Source organism: Medicago sativa, chromosome 3 (assembly GCF_051527215.1).
Source record: "Medicago sativa cultivar Bolivia chromosome 3, Bolivia_mono, whole genome shotgun sequence".
NCBI lineage: Eukaryota > Viridiplantae > Streptophyta > Magnoliopsida > Fabales > Fabaceae > Medicago > Medicago sativa.
The window spans coordinates 23,759,065-23,784,062 of NC_140751.1; the positions used below are offsets into that span (position 1 = coordinate 23,759,065).

Genomic DNA, 24,998 nt, shown 5'->3' on the forward strand with positions numbered 1-24,998 from the left:
GAAGATATAATCCGGATTACGCATGCACTCCGGATTACGTATTCCGGAAAAAGACGATAATGGGGTGTCCCAAAGTGAAACTTTGGACGTTGTGTATGGTGAGGGTTGGTTCAGATTGTATAATCCGGATTGATTCAGCATTGGATTGTTCTGTGTGGCCTGCATTGTACCGACAATTTTTATGGTCCACAACGCCCAAATACCTCTATAAATAGGGGTCCCTGTTTTCATTACAAGTAAACTACACCAGAAAAAAAAATCATGGAATTCCCTGGCTTTGATCTGCTGATCGAGTTGGACGCTTCGTTGGTTAGATCTGCTGAACAAATCCTAAAAAGTTTGCACCGGCACAGGAACCACGTGTTTTATGTTGTTTTAATTGCGTGTTAGTTATGTGTTGTTGAATTAAGTCATTGCTTTATGTTTTAGTTACGTGTTTTATGTTGTTTTAATTGTGTGTTAGCATATAACCCAATATATGCTTTTCAGATTACAAAATCCGGAAATACATAGGGCGTCAGTGTATTCCGGAGAACGTAATCCGGAATGCTTCAGCATAGGATTCTTTTGTATGGACCACATTGCACTAAGATTTTATGTGGTCCAAAACATCCAAGGATCTCTATAAATACACCCTCTCCGGTTTTGATCTTCAATACCAGCAAAACACACAAACACACCAAAGCAAACCATGCAAATTTTTGTCATCAAGCTGTGGATCTTTCTAATGCTGTCGCGAATGGATGAGTTAGCTCTCTATTTGACGGCATTATGAAGATCCTCAGCATGCTGTCAAAAATATATAGATAGTCCTTGATGCCTCTTTGATAGATAGATAACTCAAAAATATTAAGAGGTTTCTATGAGTTAGATCTTGCTTCCTGCCAGATAATATGTCATTTGGCAAGGCAGCAGGACCTAACTCAAAGAAATCCTCTTGAAAACACCTTGCCTTTCTTCATTGTGTTGCAGATCTAACTTCAAAGAAGAGGTTCTTATGAACTCGTTAATGTCGGTCTGCCGATCGTAACATGTCAGTTGGCAGGCCGGCAGGATCGAGTTCAAAAGCTCCTTTTCGAACACCTTCCCAAAAGATTCATCATTTATGTTATTATGGTTTTTTTAACTGTTTATTTGTCTTATGTTACTTTTATTTATGTTATGTATCTTTGATCTATTTTTCCAACGCATTCGCAACGAAAACGATCCAAATAAAGGGTCTGGTACAGTTCGGACTTTACACTCCGGACAAACTGCATACGTTCCGGATTGTATAATCCGGAAACACTCAGTAACATTTAGGCCGATGACGTTTCAACAATGGCTAGGCCGGTTAGTGGAGTTTGAATGCATTTTTTTTACTGTTTTGAATGTGGAACACGTTTTATTTGACTGTAATTAAGACCTATGACTTATATAAGGCTATAAAAAGGCTTGGATCTTCAACATTTTCCTTCATTCTTCTTCACCTCCTTTCTTACATTTTCTTCAAATTTTAAGTTTTTTAGGTAGCTTTTAGGAATGTTTGTGGTGTCATGGTCATTGTTGACCACTCATACGACCCCTGCAATTGCATTGCAGCTTATGCGGGGGTCGTATAACGGTCAACAGAGACCCTTGATATCAAAGAAAGACACAAAATATGCATATCGTATATGGCCGGATTTTATATTCCGGAAGTTACTAACAATCTTGCCCGGAAAACATAATCCGGACCAGGGGTATTTTTGGAATTTTTGCAGGGCGCGCGAGAAGGCCATAGGGTGGGAAAAGTAACACTCATAGAAAAATGACGCATGAAAACATGTAAAAACTATACATTAAACAAGAAAATGTTAAACTAGACAATCATGCTAGATCCTCTAGTCCATTCTTGAAGAAAAAGGTGAAAATATCCATTTTACTCTTAGGCAAAGCTAACCCTATTTCAATTCCACCCTCAAAATCTCTACTCTCAACAAAAGACACGCCTCTTGTAAAATCAATTGAAACCTCCTCTATTTTCTTCGGCCTCCCCCACCCAAAATTCAATTCATAGAGTTTCAATTTTGGAGACCATGTAACATGAACATGCTCCTCTGACCCATGTAACATTTCCCAATCCAAAATCCACTTCTTACCCTCTCCAAAAATTGATGCATCGAGTTTCTTAATTGTGTTTCCAATTTCCTTAGCTGCAACAACAATACCATCTTCTCCTAGTAAGTCCTTTTTTGTCAATGACACCCTTCCAAATCCAACACAATTACCAAAATAATTCTTTGGTACTTGATACTCCAATCTTGTTATACCACCAGCAATGAATCCAAAATGTGTAACATCTTCACAAACCACTTTTTCATTAACAAACTCTTGTTGGGTTTTAAGCAAACAAACCCATAAAAAAGCACTAGTTAACACATATGAAGATAAGTGCAAAGGTTGTGATATTTTCTTTTCTTTGCATGATTCAACAATAAATTTTTTGATTTTCTCCATTACATTTAAACTCATTAAGAATGTACCTCTAGTCATGTTTGAGGTATCTATTTTGGATTCTCTACTATCTTTTGCATTGAGTACTAGTCTTCTTTTTCTCCAATCTTCCAAGAAAACTTCGTGAAGGTCATTTGTGTCGATAATCACACTTCGATCATAAAAGGGAAGGGATTTTATAAGTGATGATGAGGCTTCAAAGGTAGAAGAAGAACAATATGAAGACCATGTTTTGATGAAATTGTGGAAGGTTCTTCCATCAGCAACAACATGATGAAAAGCTAGGCCAATGGAAAAGCCATAATTTGGGAATGATGTTATTTGAATAGCTAACAAAGGGAACTCTTTTACTTCCAATGAAAAGATTTGTTGCAATTTTGGTACCAATGGGTGGAATTCATTGACATCTCTTGAGTAATTAGAGCACAAGTGTTCGAAGTTGCTATTTGACTCTGCGACCGTGAAAGAAACCGAGTTGTTACGAGTAAATTTGAGTTGAGGTTCGGTAAGATCAAGCGAGGGAATGAATGTACCGGCAAATGGGAAGTAATGTTGAAGTGTGAGAGAAAGAGATTGTTCAAGTTTTGGGGCAATGGTGGTTGTGAAATGGGAAATTGAATGAGGAAATTCATAGAAAAATAGTGGTTGGCTTGGAGAGAAGAGAAGCCAAGGAATGTCAAAGAATGTTAGGGGGAGGGAAGAGGTTGATGGACTTGTATTGATTGGGGTAGTGATTTTGCAATGCTCAATGACCTTCAATCTGAAAGGTATGGTGGACATGATTTGAAAGAGGAATTAAGAACGTGAGGGTAATTGTATAATGTGCTATAGTTTTATAGATGTGAAGATATATTGATGTTGAAGGGAGCAAATAACGGGACTCTATCATCACATATGATTGCGTCAAAATTTTAAAGAAATGATATTTGAACAATTATTTTGTAACAATTTTATGACAACTCTTTTTTTTTTTTTTTTTACTTGCATAAAATTGTCATAAAATGGTTGTTTAAATATCATTTGAAAATTGCTCTTCTCTTATCAAGATTTGCTCACTTCCAAACTTTCTAAAATACCCCCAAGTGACTTAAGTCACGCTGAAATACAACATACGTGACTTAAGTCACCTTCAGTCAGGTTCCAAACACCAACATAAATTAACTCACGTTTGGTTTTTTTCCTTGCATATTTCCAATGTTAACACAGTCATGAAAAAAGTACATTGACAATAGGAGTTTTTGATTCCTCTCATGTTTTCTGTGTTTTATGATTGGAATACAAAAAAGAACTTGTAATAAGTTTGTTATCTAAAATTCAGCTCCATAACATTGCATGGTAGCCATGTGTAAAGATATGCCTTTGGACTAACATAGAATCACAATATCCAAGTCACACGCAAGGAACAGAGGCTAAGCAAATTTAATTACAATTGGAAATAGACCGGAAATGTTAACATTGTGAATACGTATGAAACAAAACCAACATAAGTTAACTCACATTGATATTCGGAACGTGATTTAAGTCATGTACGTTGTATTTTAGCGTGACTTAAGTCGCGTTGCATTTAACATGATTTAAATCACGTGGGTATATTTTAGGAAGTTTGGTTGAGAATGAACAAATCTTGATGGGAAAAGAGCAATTTTCAAATCGTTTATTTAAAATTTGAAATGATAAGTCATATTCTTTTAATATTTTATAATTGCACAAATATCATTTCTTAATTATAAATAATTGTCATAAAATTAAGGCATATTCCTTTAACCAAGAGACCATTTGGGAGTAGGTACCACGTCATTATTTTGTTCATATAAAATACCACGTTTTATTACTTAATTATAAATAGTTGGTATAACAATTTTTTGTCCCCCCATAATTACTATTTATTAAATCAGAAAAGATCCACTTTCCTTAAAAAAAAACTAAACAAATCAGAAAAGATCCACTTGTATTATTTGTTAAAAAAATACCACTTGTTATTATTCCTTTAAAATGAACCGGCTGTCTCTTCATTTAAAATATAGAACACGTGATGATTAAGTTAGGATAAAAAGAACTACATATTTTTTTTTTACCAAAACAAAGTTAACTATTATCATTAATCAACCAATGTTCAATACAAGAAGGATAAGAATTAAAAATATGGTGACTAGCCCAAAAACAGGCCGCCCTAGCTAAAGTATGAGCAACCATGTTCGCCTGTCTCCTAAAAAACTTCACCTCGAATTAAAAAGAACTACATATATGACCTCGAAAGTATATTAAAACTTGAGTAATGATGTTTGTACAATTATTTGGCGATAATTCTTGAAACAATATTCTATTTTTTTATTTTAAAAATAGACTGATGTTCTCCTCAACGCTCTCAATTTCACTGCGCATCACAGTTTTCACTACCTTTGCAATATTTTCTTGGTTCATGTTAAGTTGCCAATATATATATATATATGAGTTTTGCTAGAAGACACCTTTTATGAAGGTGTCTTTTAGCAAAGTTATAACTAAAAAGTGGAAATCACACCTTGAGGTGTGGATTGCTAAAAGACACATTCATGGGTGGCTTCTAGCAATATATATATATATATATATATATATATATATATATATATATATATATATATATATATATATATATGACGACTAAATTGAAAACACAATGCATTTTTTTTGGTAGGACAATGCATAATATATGCAGGGGGTCGAAATTCGAACCCCGAACACTTTACTTTTGAAATCAAAAAACACAATGGTAGTCACTTGACACGTCACTCGACAATTTACTATACCTCCTTCGTCACATTTTTATTTGTTGTTCACATCTCATTGCTTGTTTTTCTTATTCGTCTCCTTTATTCCTTTTTATACATTGATGTGAAGGATCCATGTCTCCACCTTTTTATCCATCAATTTACTCACAAATTGTAAAGCTCAAATACTTTAAAATTGATAACGTATTAGTATTCGGTACATATCCTAAACCGATACGTGTTCGATATGCTCCGATATGTATCAAGAGAGTATTAAGTGATTAAATTTTATTTAAAAAAAAAATGTCCAATACGTTTCATATACATCATGGATACGACATTAATTGGAAAACTGATACGCACGGAATATATGATTTTTTTTTTAATTTTTTTTTCTGTTTTTTAATTTATTAGAAAGCAGATGAAAGAAAACACATGAAAGAAACATGATTTTTCTAATTATAAAATATAATATATACTCTATTACTCTGTTTCATATTCTTAATTTCTATGTTGCTTATACTCCATTTCATCTCTTTGCAGTTGAATAAGTAATGGTGTTCTCTATTTGGGATATGTTATATATGTATTTGACTAATTGTCACGTTCTTTATCATCATTGTTACTTGTATTCATATTTCTCTTGTTGCACAATGTCTGTTTTACCTTTTTTGTTTGTTTTGAGAATGTTGTTGTTGATTGTCATGTGAAAGAAATTTCAATGTTGTGCCTTGTTATTGTTTTATGTTTTAGTCACCATGTGAAACTAAATTTTGCATCTGTTTTTGTTTTTGTTTTTGGGTTGTAGTTCATAGTTTGAGAGCAATCATAACTATTAAAAACATAACAACAATCATATTAAGAAAGAAATTGTTGTAGATTCATATATTGGGCATTGAACACATAAGAAACGAAGAAGAGGCGAGATGTAGGAGATTGGAGTGACTACAATTGAATTTTTTAATCTGGACCATAGATTTATATTTAATGGTTAATATTGATTGTTCTTATATATATGATGTTTCGGACCTTCTCTTTGTAGACGACTATTTTCTCTTTTCCAGAGCTTCTGAACAAGAAGCAACGACAATGAAGAGTATTTTAACTACATATGAAGTTGTTTCTGGTCAAGCGATTAACTTGCAAAAGTCAGAAATGTATTGCAGTAGAAACACTCCCACAAATTGTCAGGATCGTATAGCAACAATACTTGGGGTGAAGCAAGTTTTCGGCACAGGCAAGTATCTTGGTCTTCCATCAATGATAGGGAGGAGTAAAAAAGTGACTTTCAAATTTGTTAAACATCGGATTTGGAATAGAATCAACTCTTGGAGCAGCAGGTGTTTATCGCAGGCAAGGCGGGAGATTCTAATCAAACCAGTACTACAATCTATCCTCTCATACGTCATGAGCATTTTCCTACTACTGGGCACTTTCATAAGTGAAATGGAGAAGATGCTTAATGCTTTCTGGTGGGGTCACAACTCTACAAATTCACGAGGCATGCACTGGTTATCTTGGGAACGCCTCTTTGTTCCTAAGACATTTGGAGGAATGGGATTCAAGAGTCTTCGAGCTTTTAATTTGGCCATGATTGGAAAGCAGGCTTGGAAGTTGATAAGCAACCCAGATTCTCTAATCACTAAGCTACTCAAAGCTAAACATTTTCCACATAGTGATTACTTTAGTGCTTCTATAAGACATAACCCAAATTATGTTTGGAGGAGCTTATGGTCTGCTACAGATTCTCTTAAGTGTGGTTTAAAATAGAGCATTGGAACGGGAGAAACCATTTCAGTGTGGAATCAACTGTGGCTAAAAGATCCTCTTTGTCTTCAGCCTATTACCGAAGTACATGTCATGTGGGATGCCCTCAGAGTTGGTCATGTATTCAAGCCAAATACAAAGGAGTGGAATGAGAACTTTATCTGGTATGTGTTTAATGCAGAAACATCGAATCAGATTCTACAAACTCCCCTTTTATAGCCAGTTCATGCGGACAAAGCAACTTGGAGGTTTGAAAAAAAAAAGGTTTGTACTCGGTGCGCATCGCATATCGAGAGATTATTAACAGTAATGATGCTTTGCTCCAACATAGGGTTCCAGGGAATTGGAATATAATTTGGAACCTTAAACTCCCACCGAAAATTAAGAATTTTTTGTGGCGTATATGTCGAAACTGTTTATGAACTCGTATGCAGTTGATCCTAAAAGGAGTCCAGTGCCCTCCAACATATGCCATATGCAACAACTATGAGGAGGATGGGAAACATTTGTTTTTTGCATGCAATAAGAGTGTTGGATGTTGGCAACGACTGGGATTTTGGTTTTCAATTCAACAGGTTTTGTCTTTTACTGCCTCTTGTACATATCTAATATTTTCTTTATTCCAACAGCTAGATATCGCTTAGCAGCAGATTTTTATGGTTACCCTTTGGAGCATATGGAAGCACGAGAATAACAAAGTGTGGAACAATATTGTAGAAACAACCCAACAGATTGGTGACCAAGCGGTGGCTTTTCTAAATAGTTGGAGAAGCGCGCAAGAGACAAGCATTCACAGCTCGCCAATAAACTCGCATTCTGACATAAGTCGGTGGTCAAAACCAAGTGTGGGGAGATTCTAGTGCAATGTTGATGCTTCTTTCTCCGCTTCTCTTAATAAAGTCGGCTTTGGAGCTTGTATTCGAGAGGCAAATGGAAATTATGTTATATGTTGTATTGAGTGTTTCACACCTTTTCTTGATGTGGAAATGGGGGAAGCTACATGTTTCCTACATGTTATGTGATGGGTGAAAGACCTATCGCTGGCTCAATATATAATGAAAAGTTATAAGCTTCTTTCCCTATATATATATATATATATATATATATATATATATATATATATATATATATATATATATATATATATATGGTGTTTTGGATTGGGTCTTAGCCCATATCGCTGGCTCAATATATATTTGCCAACAATCCACAATCCTCGCCATTCAAAGCATGACAAAAGATTTCATCTGCGCTTCACCGCATAGGAGTGCGACTCCATCAATATGGGACAATGCATACAATCTTTAATGAAATATCTCCTATATAAGTGTGCTCCTCTATTTAAGTGTAGCTCCTCCCAACACCCAAGGTATGATAACATTTTACACCTTTTTTGCACACATTCCTTCCACATTTCTCTAACTGACCCGTTACTTATCGACCTAGTTCAATCCATATATCATTTGTGCTAGAAGGAGGGGAATCGCTTGATTGATTCCTCTGAATTTTTGCTAATTCATCCCCGTAATCGTTTTCTTTCCTGATGGTCGAAAATTGTTCTCATTCCAAGAATGCCGCCATAGGCGCAACTATCACTAGTGTGAGACTCTGTTCCGCGGTGTAGATTCTATAAGATCACGTTGATCCAGTTCTCTCTCTCTCAGGTGGTTGAAGGCTACAAGAACACCGTAATCTCTCCAAATTGCAGAGATTGCAGCGTCACTGTTCTCTCTCTGGTTCGTAGAGATCACGGTGCCACTGTTCTTTCTTTCGTTACCCAAGGAGAGACTCTTCCAACTTCAGGAAATCAAGAAACTCCTCAAACGAAGGAGGAAGTTTTCACAGTCCCCTAACTCGGGGTAGACCTAAGAGATATCCTTCTGCAAGTCGACACCATGACAAGCATGATTAAAAATCACGAAGGAAAAAGATCACAAAACTGTTTAAGATTACAATCATAAAACATAACCCTATATCTCAACTTCAATAAGCCCTTCGAAGGGCACAACCCTTAAAGCATTGGGCACACAACAAAGTCAAGGAACCCCAATATAGCTTAGTCCTCAGTTTACTTTTTTTTTCTTCCATTATCTTCAAATTAAAGCTTCCATTGCAACCTTCTTATGGAAAACATCAATAAATAAATAATTTATCTCACCAAACACACTGTCAGTATTTATGAATGACACGTCAAGAAATTTGGCCTATTTGGCTAGAATGAGCCAAAAAGGGAAAATGAGAGGATGGCTTTGGAGAAAATCATTAACAACACTCCTAGACGACACTTTGCGCACGAGCAAACATAGAGAATTCAAAAAATTGTAGCCGACATTTTAGAAACAAGCAAAATGGAGAAGTCAAAGACTCCTAGACGACACTTGTAACACCCCGTTTTCCCAACATTAAAATTTCTTAAAATAAATCAGAGTTTCTCAATCAGAAACGGAGTGTCACATTCTTTTCTTAAAAATCATAAACTGAATAAATAAATATTAATCCTTCAAAATCCAACAACATAATAATTAAAACTCCACAGCGGAATTAATTCAACATCTTAAATAGTCTTTGGCACAAGGGCCTCAACATAAAATCTCATAATATCTTAGTTCAACAACAATTCTTAAAAGTTTCAGAAGGTAATACGTAAGGAATAGAAAACAATGACAAAATTCTCATCTCATTACGTATCAGAGCACCTAAGACACACACTTGTGAGGAGTCCACTCACGACCGCAACTAATCTTGGTTACCTGCAAGTTACCAATACGAAGAGCAACATTTTCAAGCAGAAGGGGTGAGATTTCACAAACAACAATATTAAACATATAATTCATCAGTCACATTTAACAACATAAACATCATCGAAATATCATAATAATAATCATGTAACATCATAGCATCATCATAAACAACTTCATAATCATTCATCAACATCAACTTCATAAATCAACTTAATCAACTTGAAGAATTTGACTCGACCACGCAACTTCAACTCGACTATGCAACTCTTATCATCTTAAATCATCTCAATAATGCAAATGCATGTGGTACCAATCCAGAGCATCAAGCCCCCAACATAATTGAGCAAAAGCTCTAGGGCATCAAGCCCTCAACTTTGAATGAGTATGCATGGACTCAACATCTTACATCTTAAACATCTTGAACATCATGAACATCTTATATGACTCCAATAATTTGGACGACATCTTACATCTTTACAACTTAGACCGACATTTATCACTTTATGACATTAATGGTCAACGACAGCAAAACAGCAACATATACAGCATATAAACAATTCTTATATATCATATCAACATTAAAGAATGATTCACATCATCATAAGCATCGTAAACAATACATAAAGTGCATATATAACAATATCTCATTACTAATAATCTCATTTCCAAAAATTCACCTAATCTCATGGTTCTAACCTCAAAACTGATTCTAATTATCATCCTAATGATTATCTAAGGTTTGTACACAATTTCTACAATGTTCCACTACAAGTCGAGTCGAAGCTATTTATAAAGAGTTGCATAGTCCTACAATTTCTTCATATAATTTACGAAGCTTTGAATACTCTTTTTAAAGACTTGAAATCATTAAAAGGCTAGAATACTCCTACAATGATGAGATCATAAAGGGAATATGGAATCCTCGAATTTATGAGTATTCCCTTCGGTCTCAAATGTAAGAAACTTTTCACTTTTTTGGTTCATTCAATAAGTGATGTATGTGGTCTATAATAAAGACCACATACATCATTTATTGAATGAATCTAAAAAGTGAAAAGTTTCTTATATTTGAGACCGGAGGAGTAATCTTTTATTTATACCTATGCTTCAAATAACATTACAAGTGAAGGAACCTATGTTATATATGATACACACTACGAAAAAGTAATCCAAGCGACACATTCAATCATTGTTAAAGGAAGAAACAACTATACCGCCTCACATCGAAACAATTGCTTTGCTCATAATGTCGGTTTGCTAAGCTTAAGAAGTCGGAGCAAAGATATTCTACCCGATAAGTAGCATCGAGAGTGGATATAAATTACCACCATTTTAAGGGACAATCTTATCACCATTAGATATTTCGTGCTGATCCATGCTAGGACACCATCAAGGAGTAGATCTGTTGGAACACTAGTTAAAGTCTAGTGAGAAAATTGGAAAGAAAGAAAAACACTATGAGAAACTAGTGTGTGGGTATGTGACTTAAAAATGTCCCACATTGGAGAGTCACCCTAACTAGTAAGTGTTTATATAAGGGTGGGGTGACCTCCAAGGGTGTGCCCTTGGGGTACCCATTTTTGTGAACGGGTGAACGCTTAGAAAATATATATATCACGCGCAACTACGACGCCGTCGACCGGTCGTGGGTCGTGGGTCAGAAAATTGATATATTTTTTGTCACTTGGAAATGTTAAATTAATTAATTAATTTTTCATTATACGAAAGCGTTACACGTAACAAATTGATGTGTTACATTCCGACCCGATCCAAGAAACTTCCGGATATTTCCAATTAAGAAAACGCGTTTGCTTTACTTAAGGATTAAGCAAACTTAATCCCCAAGTCACGTGTAAAACGCGTTTGCTTAAGGATTAAGCAAACTTAATCCCCAAGTAATTCTCACGAACTCTGCCTATAAAAGGAGAGCTCGCCCCACTCATTCTTTACACCAAAATCTCACAGTTGATGCTTCCTGTGCGGTTTTCTCTCTTCTCCCTTTCGATTTTAACAAATCGTTCTTCTGCTTCTACTCCTTTCTGGCCCGTCGGTTTTGAATAGAGCGGTTACGTACCGTATCGAGTGGCTTCGATCGAACGATTGAACCATACGGTTTCGAATAGAGCGGTCACGTACCGTATCGAGTGGCTTCGATCAAACGATTGAACCATATTTTGAGGTGTAATTCTCGAGCGACTATATACTGTGCAGTATATACTCGTAACAGTGATCTGGGCTCTTTTATCTTGGAGACGGCGTGGTTGTTAGTCTACCTTGCACAAACTAGGGTAGTGCCGCGAAACGTCTTAAAGAAAGCGACCTGGTCGTGACTCACCCAGTAATTTCGTTCGGTATAATTTTTAAATCAAAAAAACAACAATTTTAAGACGTTTCGGAAACCATGAATACCAACAACGAAATTACTGTATCTAGAACAGCTGTCGATTTCAACAAACCGTTTAAGTTTCACGGTAGTAACTTCAAGCGTTGGCAAACAAAGATGATGTTTTTTCTAACTACTAAAAAGGTTGCCCACGTCTTGAAGAACAACGTACCTGTGATACCATCGATGTCAGTTCCTATGGAAACGACTAGTAACGGTAAGACAGCAGTGGCTACAGATGCTTCTGTACCTGCGACAAATGCTGTGTTGGAAAGGCTTACTGCCGAACATGCTGAAAAGGTGAAACAGGCTGAAAAGGATATACTCCTCTGGCAACATGATGATTGCATGTGCAAGAATTATATTTTGAACTGTCTTGCGGATCATCTATATGATCTGCATCTTATTCATAAGACAGCTAAGGATGTTTGGGATTCTCTTCAGAATAAGTATAACACTGAAGAGGCTGGCTCAAAGAAATTTGCTGTGAGCCGGTACCTAAACTATAAGATGAACGACGAGAAATCTGTCGAAAAACAATCTCAGGAGCTTCAGAATATAGCTCATGAGATTTTTGTTGAAGGGATTCAATTACCTGAGCAGTTTCAGATTGCTGTGATAATTGATAAACTGCCCCCTGCTTGGAAGGACTTCAAGAATGCCCTTAGGCATAAGACTAAGGAACTGTCGCTTGAAAGTCTGATTACTCGACTTCGTATTGAAGAAAAGGCAAGAAAACAAAAATTGAATGAAGAGGTGTTTGCTGTCTCGAACAACAACACTAAAAAGAAATCTGTGGGTGTTGTTCTGAAGCCTAATGGCAAACAATTTAAGAATCAGAACCGCCCTGCAAATAAGAATTCCAATCGGAATATGAATGGGAACCCACCAAAGGTCCCAAGAGCTCAACCATCAAAGAATGACCCTGCTCAACCGGTTAATTGCTACAATTGCGGACAACCAGGTCATATGGCACAAAAGTGTAGAAACCCATCCACTAGACCGGCTCAAGCTCAGACTCACTTGACAACAAATGAGGAGCAGCCGTATACTGCAATGACAACTGAAGTCAACATGGTGGATGGATCTGATGATTGGTGGATCAACATGGTGTGTGAATCTGATGGTTGGTTCTTATTTGGCATGCACAACTCTGTCACATTAATAAACGAATCATTTCTAATATGAGCAATATCGGTTTAATTCCTAAGTTATCTTTGAATGAATGTCAGTTTTTTCTTTAAATGATTTTGAAAAATGTCAATTTTGTAGTCAAGCAAAAATAACAAAAAGGATCTCATAAATCTGTAATAAGAGAAACCGAACCAATTGAATTAGTACATTCTGATATATGTGAACTTGATGGTAGTCTGACTAAAAACGGGCAAAGATACTTTATCACTTCTATTTATGATTGCTCTGATTACACTTATGTGTATTTAATGAAAAACAAAAGTGATGCGCTTGATATGTTTAAAATTTTTGTCAAAGAAATTGAAACTCAATTCAATAAAAGAATCAAGCGCTATCGTAGTGATAGAGGCACCGAATACTTATCACACACATCCAATGAGTATTATAAAGAGCTCGGAATCATTCATGAAACTACTGCACCTTACTCTCCTGAAATGAACGGTAAAGCGGAAAGAAAAAATAGAACCTTTACCGAGTTAGTAGTTGCAATCATGCTTAATTCCGGTGCAGCGCCTCATTGGTGGGGGGAAATTTTATTAACTGTTAACTACGTGCTAAACAGAGTACCTAAAACTAAGAACAAAATTTCTCCTTATGAAATTTTGAAGAAAAGACAACCAAATTTGTCTTACATTCGAACATGGGGCTGTCTAGCCGATGTAAGGATTCCTAATCCCAAGAGAGTCAAACTAGCCAGTGGAGCCTATGAATGTGTATTCATTGGGTATGCCTTGAACAGTAAAGCATATAGATTTTATGACCTAAAGGCTAAAGTGATCATAGAATCAAATGACGCCGATTTCTATGAAACGAAATTTCCCTTTCTATCAAAAGATAGTGGGGGTAATAGTGGGGGCGCAAACATGAACACTACACCTGATCACAATCCAGTAATCAGAAATAGTGATGAAAACATCATAACTGATGTTACAGAACTTCGAAGAAGTAAGAGAGCAAGAACTGCTAAAGAGTATGGACCTGAATATGTGGTCAATACATTAGAAGAGGATCCATCAAATCTCAAAGAAGCTTTGTCTTCCTTGGATGCAGACTTATGGCAAGAAACCATAAATGATGAAATGGATTCTCTACAGTCTAACGATACTTGACACTTGACTGAACTGCCTCCAGGCTGCAAACCAATAGGTTGTAAATGGATTTTGAAAAAGAAACTGAAACCTGATGGAACTGTTGACAAATACAAGGCACGCCTTGTAGCCAAAGGTTTCAGACAAAGAGAAAATATAGATTTTTTCGATACCTACTCACCAGTTACTCGAATCACATCCATAAGGGTACTAATTTCCTTGGCTGCTGTTTATAACTTGATAGTACACCAAATGGATGTGAAAACTGCTTTTTTGAATGGTGAGTTGGAAGAAGAAATCTATATGGAACAACCTGAAGGTTTTGTAGTCAATGGACAAGAAAGCAAAGTATGTAAGTTAGACAAATCTCTGTATGGTCTAAAACAAGCCCCTAAGCAATGGCATGAAAAGTTTGACAACTTAATAATTACGAATGAGTTCAAAGTGAATGAAAGTGACAAATGTATCTACTACAAGTATGATAAAAACATTTGTACTATCATATGTTTATATGTAGACGACCTACTCATATTTGGGTCAAACATTCCTGCCATAAATTCTGTGAAATCACTGTTGAGTAACAACTTTGATATGAAAGACCTAGGAGAAGCTGACGTAATTCTTGGCATCAAGATTACTAGATCAGATAAGGGAATTTCCTTGGATCAATCTCACTACGTTGAGAAGATCTTAAGGAAATATAACTATTTTGATTGTAAACCTGCAAGCACACCTTATGATCCAAATGTAAAACCTTTTAAGAACACTGGAGATGGTGTTAGACAAACTGAATATGCGAGCATCATTGGCAGTCTCAGATATGGCACTGATTGTACTAGACCCGACATTGCCTATGTCGTGGGACTCTTATGCAGATTTACAAGTAGGCCAAGCAAGGAGCATTGGCATGCTATTGAGAGAGTCATGAGATACCTGAAAGGGACTATGACATTTGGACTGCATTATCAAAAATATCCTGCTGTACTTGAAGGGTACAGTGATGCAGATTGGAACACCTTGTCGGATGATTCCAAAGCGACCAGCGGCTATATATTTAGCATAGCTGGAGGAGCTGTTTCTTGGAAGTCTAAGAAGCAGACCATTCTGGCTCAGTCCACAATGGAATCTGAGATGATAGCACTAGCTACTGCTAGTGAAGAAGCAAGTTGGCTAAGATCCTTGCTAGCTGAAATCCCTTTATGGGATAAACCGTTGCCAGCTGTGTTAATTCATTGCGATAGTACCGCGGCTATTGCAAAGATTAAGAATTGTTATTACAATGGTAAGAGACGACAGATAAGGCGAAAACACGGCACGATTAGAGAGTGTATCTCTAATGGAGCGGTTAGAGTTGATTTTGTACGTACGAATGAAAACTTAGCTGATCCTTTGACGAAAGGACTTAATAGAGAGAAAGTCCGAGAAACATCCAGTAGGATGGGACTAATGTCTATAGCCCACTAAATGATGGTAACCCGACCTATATGACTGGAGATCCCAAGATTTAGGTTCAATGGGTAAAAACAAGTCATGAAGTGGTAGAACATGCTATGAGAGAAAGAATATAGAAAGCATGATCCTGCAGCGCAAGAAGGATGACGTAATAGTAACTCTTAATGAGATCTATACTCTATGTTGAGTGGGGTACACAGCTACAGGAGTACCCTTGATAGACTCACCTATACGAATGTGGAACTTAGGCCGGTCCTATGGAATTTTGAGGCAGAATTCCTAGAGCATTCGTTAAAACTGGGATACACGTGCAGGGCCTTAAAACGCACGGGCTTTTAGAATACACCTATGAAAAGGTTTGTGTGTGGATTCTATGTCTGAGATAGAGTTCAATGCTGTAAGCAACTCTTGTTAAATCAGAATACCTTCCACTATGCAAAGGTTCAAGTTATTGGCGACACCTTTGTATATTAGCAAATCTTATGGAAACGTTTTACGTTATTTCTCGAAACCATTTTGAAGTCAAGTGGGGGATTGTTGGAACACTAGTTAAAGTCTAGTGAGAAAATTGGAAAGAAAGAAAAACACTATGAGAAACTAGTGTGTGGGTATGTGACTTAAAAATGTCCCACATTGGAGAGTCACCCTAACTAGTAAGTGTTTATATAAGGGTGGGGTGACCTCCAAGGGTGTGCCCTTGGGGTACCCATTTTTGTGAACGGGTGAACGCTTACAAAATATATATATCACGCGCAACGACGACGCCGTCGACCGGTCGTGGGTCGTGGGTCAGAAAATTGATATATTTTTTGTCACTTGGAAATGTTAAATTAATTAATTAATTTTTCATTATACGAAAGCGTTACACGTAACAAATTGATGTGTTACATTCCGACCCGATCCAAGAAACTTCCGGATATTTCCAATTAAGAAAACGCGTTTGCTTTACTTAAGGATTAAGCAAACTTAATCCCCAAGTCACGTGTAAAACGCGTTTGCTTAAGGATTAAGCAAACTTAATCCCCAAGTAATTCTCACGAACTCTGCCTATAAAAGGAGAGCTCGCCCCACTCATTCTTTACACCAAAATCTCACAGTTGATGCTTCCTGTGCGGTTTTCTCTCTTCTCCCTTTCGATTTTAACAAATCGTTCTTCTGCTTCTACTCCTTTCTGGCCCGTCGGTTTTGAATAGAGCGGTTACGTACCGTATCGAGTGGCTTCGATCGAACGATTGAACCATACGGTTTCGAATAGAGCGGTCACGTACCGTATCGAGTGGCTTCGATCAAACGATTGAACCATATTTTGAGGTGTAATTCTCGAGCGACTATATACTGTGCAGTATATACTCGTAACAGTGATCTGGGCTCTTTTATCTTGGAGACGGCGTGGTTGTTAGTCTACCTTGCACAAACTAGGGTAGTGCCGCGAAACGTCTTAAAGAAAGCGACCTGGTCGTGACTCACCCAGTAATTTCGTTCGGTATAATTTTTAAATCAAAAAAACAACAATTTTAAGACGTTTCGGAAACCATGAATACCAACAACGAAATTACTGTATCTAGAACAGCTGTCGATTTCAACAAACCGTTTAAGTTTCACGGTAGTAACTTCAAGCGTTGGCAAACAAAGATGATGTTTTTTCTAACTACTAAAAAGGTTGCCCACGTCTTGAAGAACAACGTACCTGTGATACCATCGATGTCAGTTCCTATGGAAACGACTAGTAACGGTAAGACAGCAGTGGCTACAGATGCTTCTGTACCTGCGACAAATGCTGTGTTGGAAAGGCTTACTGCCGAACATGCTGAAAAGGTGAAACAGGCTGAAAAGGATATACTCCTCTGGCAACATGATGATTGCATGTGCAAGAATTATATTTTGAACTGTCTTGCGGATCATCTATATGATCTGCATCTTATTCATAAGACAGCTAAGGATGTTTGGGATTCTCTTCAGAATAAGTATAACACTGAAGAGGCTGGCTCAAAGAAATTTGCTGTGAGCCGGTACCTAAACTATAAGATGAACGATGAGAAATCTGTCGAAAAACAATCTCAGGAGCTTCAGAATATAGCTCATGAGATTTTTGTTGAAGGGATTCAATTACCTGAGCAGTTTCAGATTGCTGTGATAATTGATAAACTGCCCCCTGCTTGGAAGGACTTCAAGAATGCCCTTAGGCATAAGACTAAGGAACTGTCGCTTGAAAGTCTGATTACTCGACTTCGTATTGAAGAAAAGGCAAGAAAACAAAAATTGAATGAAGAGGTGTTTGCTGTCTCGAACAACAACACTAAAAAGAAATCTGTGGGTGTTGTTCTGAAGCCTAATGGCAAACAATTTAAGAATCAGAACCGCCCTGCAAATAAGAATTCCAATCGGAATATGAATGGGAACCCACCAAAGGTCCCAAGAGCTCAACCATCAAAGAATGACCCTGCTCAACCGGTTAATTGCTACAATTGCGGACAACCAGGTCATATGGCACGAAAGTGTAGAAACCCATCCACTAGACCGGCTCAAGCTCAGACTCACTTGACAACAAATGAGGAGCAGCCGTATACTGCAATGACAACTGAAGTCAACATGGTGGATGGATCTGATGATTGGTGGATCAACATGGTGTGTGAATCTGATGGTTGGTTCTTATTTGGCATGCACAACTCTGTCACATTAATAAACGAATCATTTCTAATATGAGCAATATCTGTTTAATTCCTAAGTTATCTTTGAATGAATGTCAGTTTTTTCTTTAAATGATTTTGAAAAATGTCAATTTTGTAGTCAAGCAAAAATAACAAAAAGGATCTCATAAATCTGTAATAAGAGAAACCGAACCAATTGAATTAGTACATTCTGATATATGTGAACTTGATGGTAGTCTGACTAAAAACGGGCAAAGATACTTTATCACTTCTATTTATGATTGCTCTGATTACACTTATGTGTATTTAATGAAAAACAAAAGTGATGCGCTTGATATGTTTAAAATTTTTGTCAAAGAAATTGAAACTCAATTCAATAAAAGAATCAAGCGCTATCGTAGTGATAGAGGCACCGAATACTTATCACACACATCCAATGAGTATTATAAAGAGCTCGGAATCATTCATGAAACTACTGCACCTTACTCTCCTGAAATGAACGGTAAAGCGGAAAGAAAAAATAGAACCTTTACCGAGTTAGTAGTTGCAATCATGCTTAATTCCGGTGCAGCGCCTCATTGGTGGGGGGAAATTTTATTAACTGTTAACTACGTGCTAAACAGAGTACCTAAAACTAAGAACAAAATTTCTCCTTATGAAATTTTGAAGAAAAGACAACCAAATTTGTCTTACATTCGAACATGGGGCTGTCTAGCCGATGTAAGGATTCCTAATCCCAAGAGAGTCAAACTAGCCAGTGGAGCCTATGAATGTGTATTCATTGGGTATGCCTTGAACAGTAAAGCATATAGATTTTATGACCTAAAGGCTAAAGTGATCATAGAATCAAATGACGCCGATTTCTATGAAACGAAATTTCCCTTTCTATCAAAAGATAGTGGGGGTAATAGTGGGGGCGCAAACATGAACACTACACCTGATCACAATCCAGTAATCAGAAATAGTGATGAAAACATCATAACTGATGTTACAGAACTTCGAAGAAGTAAGAGAGCAAGAACTGCTAAAGAGTATGGACCTGAATATGTGGTCAATACATTAGAAGAGGATCCATCAAATCTCAAAGAAGCTTTGTCTTCCTTGGATGCAGACTTATGGCAAGAAACCATAAATGATGAAATGGATTCTCTACAGTCTAACGATACTTGACACTTGACTGAACTGCCTCCAGGCTGCAAACCAATAGGTTGTAAATGGATTTTGAAAAAGAAACTGAAACCTGATGGAACTGTTGACAAATACAAGGCACGCCTTGTAGCCAAAGGTTTCAGACAAAGAGAAAATATAGATTTTTTCGATACCTACTCACCAGTTACTCGAATCACATCCATAAGGGTACTAATTTCCTTGGCTGCTGTTTATAACTTGATAGTACACCAAATGGATGTGAAAACTGCTTTTTTGAATGGTGAGTTGGAAGAAGAAATCTATATGGAACAACCTGAAGGTTTTGTAGTCAATGGACAAGAAAGCAAAGTATGTAAGTTAGACAAATCTCTGTATGGTCTAAAACAAGCCCCTAAGCAATGGCATGAAAAGTTTGACAACTTAATAATTACGAATGAGTTCAAAGTGAATGAAAGTGACAAATGTATCTACTACAAGTATGATAAAAACATTTGTACTATCATATGTTTATATGTAGACGACCTACTCATATTTGGGTCAAACATTCCTGCCATAAATTCTGTGAAATCACTGTTGAGTAACAACTTTGATATGAAAGACCTAGGAGAAGCTGACGTAATTCTTGGCATCAAGATTACTAGATCAGATAAGGGAATTTCCTTGGATCAATCTCACTACGTTGAGAAGATCTTAAGGAAATATAACTATTTTGATTGTAAACATGCAAGCACACCTTATGATCCAAATGTAAAACCTTTTAAGAACACTGGAGATGGTGTTAGACAAACTGAATATGCGAGCATCATTGGCAGTCTCAGATATGGCACTGATTGTACTAGACCCGACATTGCCTATGTCGTGGGACTCTTATGCAGATTTACAAGTAGGCCAAGCAAGGAGCATTGGCATGCTATTGAGAGAGTCATGAGATACCTGAAAGGGACTATGACATTTGGACTGCATTATCAAAAATATCCTGCTGTACTTGAAGGGTACAGTGATGCAGATTGGAACACCTTGTCGGATGATTCCAAAGCGACCAGCGGCTATATATTTAGCATAGCTGGAGGAGCTGTTTCTTGGAAGTCTAAGAAGCAGACCATTCTGGCTCAGTCCACAATGGAATCTGAGATGATAGCACTAGCTACTGCTAGTGAAGAAGCAAGTTGGCTAAGATCCTTGCTAGCTGAAATCCCTTTATGGGATAAACCGTTGCCAGCTGTGTTAATTCATTGCGATAGTACCGCGGCTATTGCAAAGATTAAGAATTGTTATTACAATGGTAAGAGACGACAGATAAGGCGAAAACACGGCACGATTAGAGAGTGTATCTCTAATGGAGCGGTTAGAGTTGATTTTGTACGTACGAATGAAAACTTAGCTGATCCTTTGACGAAAGGACTTAATAGAGAGAAAGTCCGAGAAACATCCAGTAGGATGGGACTAATGTCTATAGCCCACTAAATGATGGTAACCCGACCTATATGACTGGAGATCCCAAGATTTAGGTTCAATGGGTAAAAACAAGTCATGAAGTGGTAGAACATGCTATGAGAGAAAGAATATAGAAAGCATGATCCTGCAGCGCAAGAAGGATGACGTAATAGTAACTCTTAATGAGATCTATACTCTATGTTGAGTGGGGTACACAGCTACAGGAGTACCCTTGATAGACTCACCTATACGAATGTGGAACTTAGGCCGGTCCTATGGAATTTTGAGGCAGAATTCCTAGAGCATTCGTTAAAACTGGGATACACGTGCAGGGCCTTAAAACGCACGGGCTTTTAAAATACACCTATGAAAAGGTTTGTGTGTGGATTCTATGTCTGAGATAGAGTTCAATGCTGTAAGCAACTCTTGTTAAATCAGAATACCTTCCACTATGCAAAGGTTCAAGTTATTGGCGACACCTTTGTATATTAGCAAATCTTATGGAAACGTTTTACGTTATTTCTCGAAACCATTTTGAAGTCAAGTGGGGGATTGTTGGAACACTAGTTAAAGTCTAGTGAGAAAATTGGAAAGAAAGAAAAACACTATGAGAAACTAGTGTGTAGGTATGTGACTTAAAAATGTCCCACATTGGAGAGTCACCCCAACTAGTAAGTGTTTATATAAGGGTGGGGTGACCTCCAAGGGTGTGCCCTTGGGGTACCCATTTTTGTGAACGGGTGAACGCTTACAAAATATATATATCATGCGCGACGACGACGCCGCCGTCCGTCCGACCGGCCGGGCCGGGCTTGGGCTTGAGTCGTGGGTCAGAAAATTGATATATTTTTTGTCACTTGGAAATGTTAAATTAATTAATTAATTTTTCATTATACGAAAGCGTTACACGTAACAAATTGATGTGTTACATTCCGACCCGATCCAAGAAACTTCCGGATATTTCCAATTAAGAAAATGCGTTTGCTTTGCTTAAGGATTAAGCAAACTTAATCCCCAAGTCACGCGTAAAACGCGTTTGCTTAAGGATTAAGCAAACTTAATCCCCAAGTAATTCTCACGAACTCTGCCTATAAAAGGAGAGCTCGCCCCACTCATTCTTTACACCAAAATCTCACAGTTGATGCTTCCTGTGCGGTTTTCTCTCTCCTCCCTTTCGATTTTAACAAATCGTTCTTCTGCTTCTACTCCTTTCTGTCCCGTCGGTTTTGAATAGAGCGGTTACGTACCGTATCGAGTGGCTTCGATCGAACGATTGAACCATACGGTTTCGAATAGAGCGGTCACGTACCGTATCGAGTGGCTTCGATCAAACGATTGAACCATATTTTAAGGTGTAATTCTCGAGCGACTATATACTGTGCAGTATATACTCGTAACAGTGATCTGGGCTGTTTTATCCTGGAGACGGCGTGGTTGTTAGTCTACCTTGCACAAACTAGGGTAGTGCCGCGAAACGTCTTAAAGAAAGCGACCTGGTCGTGACTCACCCAGTAATTTCGTTCGGTATAATTTTTAAATCGAAAAAACAAGAAGATCTCTAAGTACCATGGCGCCAAGGGACAAAAACACTTTTACTCCACTCCGTATTCTAGCAAGGATTGATAAATTTTGGTTAAAATTTTAAAGACGATATTATAAAAAAGGATTGATAAAAATTCAAGAGCGTCTTGTATTTAGGGATGAAAATAGTATTTAATAGTGTAATTATATGAAGAATCACCGATTTGATAGGTGTTGAAAAACATGTTCCACTACAAGTCTTTATAAATAGATTTTTGAGAGTTCTACATTGAATGATATATTATCTTAAAATATGCATAAAATGAAGTTGTTTTGTAGTGTTAATCACAACTCAAATTTTAAAATGGTTGCAAAGCTTATTTGTATTAGGATATTAATCAATAACTGTTGTTCAGTTTCTGAAGTGCAGCTTCTGAAATAGTAGCTTCTGAAGTGCAGCTTCTGAACAGTAGCTTCTGAAGTGCAGCCTCTGAACATCAGCTAGCTTCTGATGTGTAGCTTCTGATGTGTAGCTTTTGATGTGTTCAGAAGCTGGGTCTAGTAACCAACTTTGGTTAGCTTGTTAACCAAGGGAGTTAGTTTGTTAGAGGAGTTTGTTACAACGTCTAGTTGTATATATACTCACTCATATGTTGTAAATATTAAAGAGAGAATGTGTGTGAATCAATAAAAATTTCCATTAGTTTTCTCTCTTTCAGTTTTACAAATAATTCTGTTATTTCTCATCTTGCTTAAAACAGCTTATTCTTCATAAGCACTTTTGCTGCGCAAAGAACACAGTGATTGTTCTAACAATTGGTATCAGAGCCTGGTTGAATCTTGGGAAACACGAGTGAAAGTGAGGGGAATCATCATCGGGAACCAAAGAGTGAGGTGTGTGTATTGATTTCTCTGTTTTTCTGAGATTTAGCAAGATGAACACAAATGGTTTTGGATCAAATATCTTGATTCTTGATTGCAAGAATTGGGAACGATGGAGCGCTTTGATGAGATCGTTTTTTGGCGCGCAAGATGTGAGTGATCTTGTTCAGAATGGGTTTGAAGAACCTCCTGCAAATGCTACTGATGTGCAGAGAGCTGCATTTAGAGAAAACAAGAAGAAAGATTGCACGACTCTGTTCTACATTCAACAGAATGTTGATAATTAACACTTTGAGAAGATAGCCAAAGCAACAAGATCAAATGAAGCATGGGATATTCTTGAGAATTATCACAATGGGGGAGAAAAGGTGAAACAGGTCAAGCTGCAATCATATAGAAGGAAGTATGAAATGATGCAGATGGAAGAAGACCAGAAGGTGAGTGATTACTTCTCAAAGATGATTGAAATCGTGAATTTGATGAAGAACTGTGGTGAAAACATCTCTGATCAGATGGTAGTTGAAAAGGTGTTGAGATCTTTAAGCCCAAAATTTGACTTCATAGTAGTAGCAATCCAAGAAGCAAAGGATGTGAAAACTATGAAGATTGAAGAGTTGCAGAGTTCTCTTGAAGCACATGAACTTCTGGTGATTGATAGAAGTTCTGAAAGATCATCTCAGCAAGCCCTTCAAGCTCAAACAACAAAGAAAGAAGGAAATCATAAGAACTCCAATAAAGGGAAGGGCAAATCAAATTGGTCCAACAATTCAAAATCCAAGACTAATAACAAAACTGAATCTTCTAAAAGAGGAGGTTTTGGAAAAAATCAGAACAAGAAGAAGGATTTTGACAAGAGTAAGGTTCAGTGTTATAATTGTGACAAGTATGGACATTTTGCTGATGAATGTTGGTTCAAGAAAGATCAGAATACTGAAGAAGCCAATATTGCTCATGGAGGTGACCCTGATGCAGTGTTGTTAATGGCTGCCACATGTGAAGATAGGATGAAAGGTGAAGAGTGGTACCTTGACTCTGGGTGTTCTAATCATATGACAACTCATAGAGAGTGGTTAACTAATTTTGATGCTAGCAAGAAAACTAGTATCAAATTGGCTGACAATAGGAAGCTTGCATCAGAAGGTAGTGGTAACATAGTGATGAGGAGCAATTTTGGTGGTAAAGTGATAATTGAAGATGTGTTCTATGTCCCAGATATGAAGTGTAATCTGATGAGCATAGGTCAATAAGTCAAGAAAGGATTCTCAGTTTCAATGGAGGGTGAATCTTTGAAACTGTTTGATCCAAAGAAGAATCTAGTGTTGAAATCTACTTTGTCAAAGAACAGAACCTATAGATGCAACATATCAAGCAACAAGATGATGTGTATGTCTGCAGCTGTCATTGAAGATGCTGAAGCATTGTGGCATTTGAGGTATGGGCACCTAAACTTTAGAAGTCTTAGTGAATTGAGTTCTAAAGATTTAGTGAATGGCTTGCCAAAGTTGAATGCCAAGAAA

General features: G+C 37.1%; 2 protein-coding genes across 2 annotated transcripts; one reads left to right on the forward strand and one right to left on the reverse strand.

The window, feature by feature from the left end:
- Window positions 1-1,790: 1,790 nt before the first annotated feature.
- LOC146936516 (anthocyanin 5-aromatic acyltransferase-like) lies at window positions 1,791-3,491 on the reverse strand. The gene has a single exon (XM_085751303.1). The coding sequence runs from the start codon at window positions 3,253-3,255 to the stop codon at window positions 1,849-1,851; it is 1,407 nt and encodes a 468-aa protein (XP_085607429.1). The 5' UTR covers window positions 3,256-3,491; the 3' UTR covers window positions 1,791-1,848.
- A 20,043-nt stretch (window positions 3,492-23,534) lies between these two features.
- On the forward strand, window positions 23,535-24,728 carry LOC146936517 (uncharacterized). The gene is made up of 2 exons (XM_085749230.1): window positions 23,535-23,687; window positions 23,781-24,728. The coding sequence occupies exons 1-2, from the start codon at window positions 23,535-23,537 to the stop codon at window positions 24,726-24,728; spliced, it is 1,101 nt and encodes a 366-aa protein (XP_085605356.1).
- Window positions 24,729-24,998: the final 270 nt, after the last annotated feature.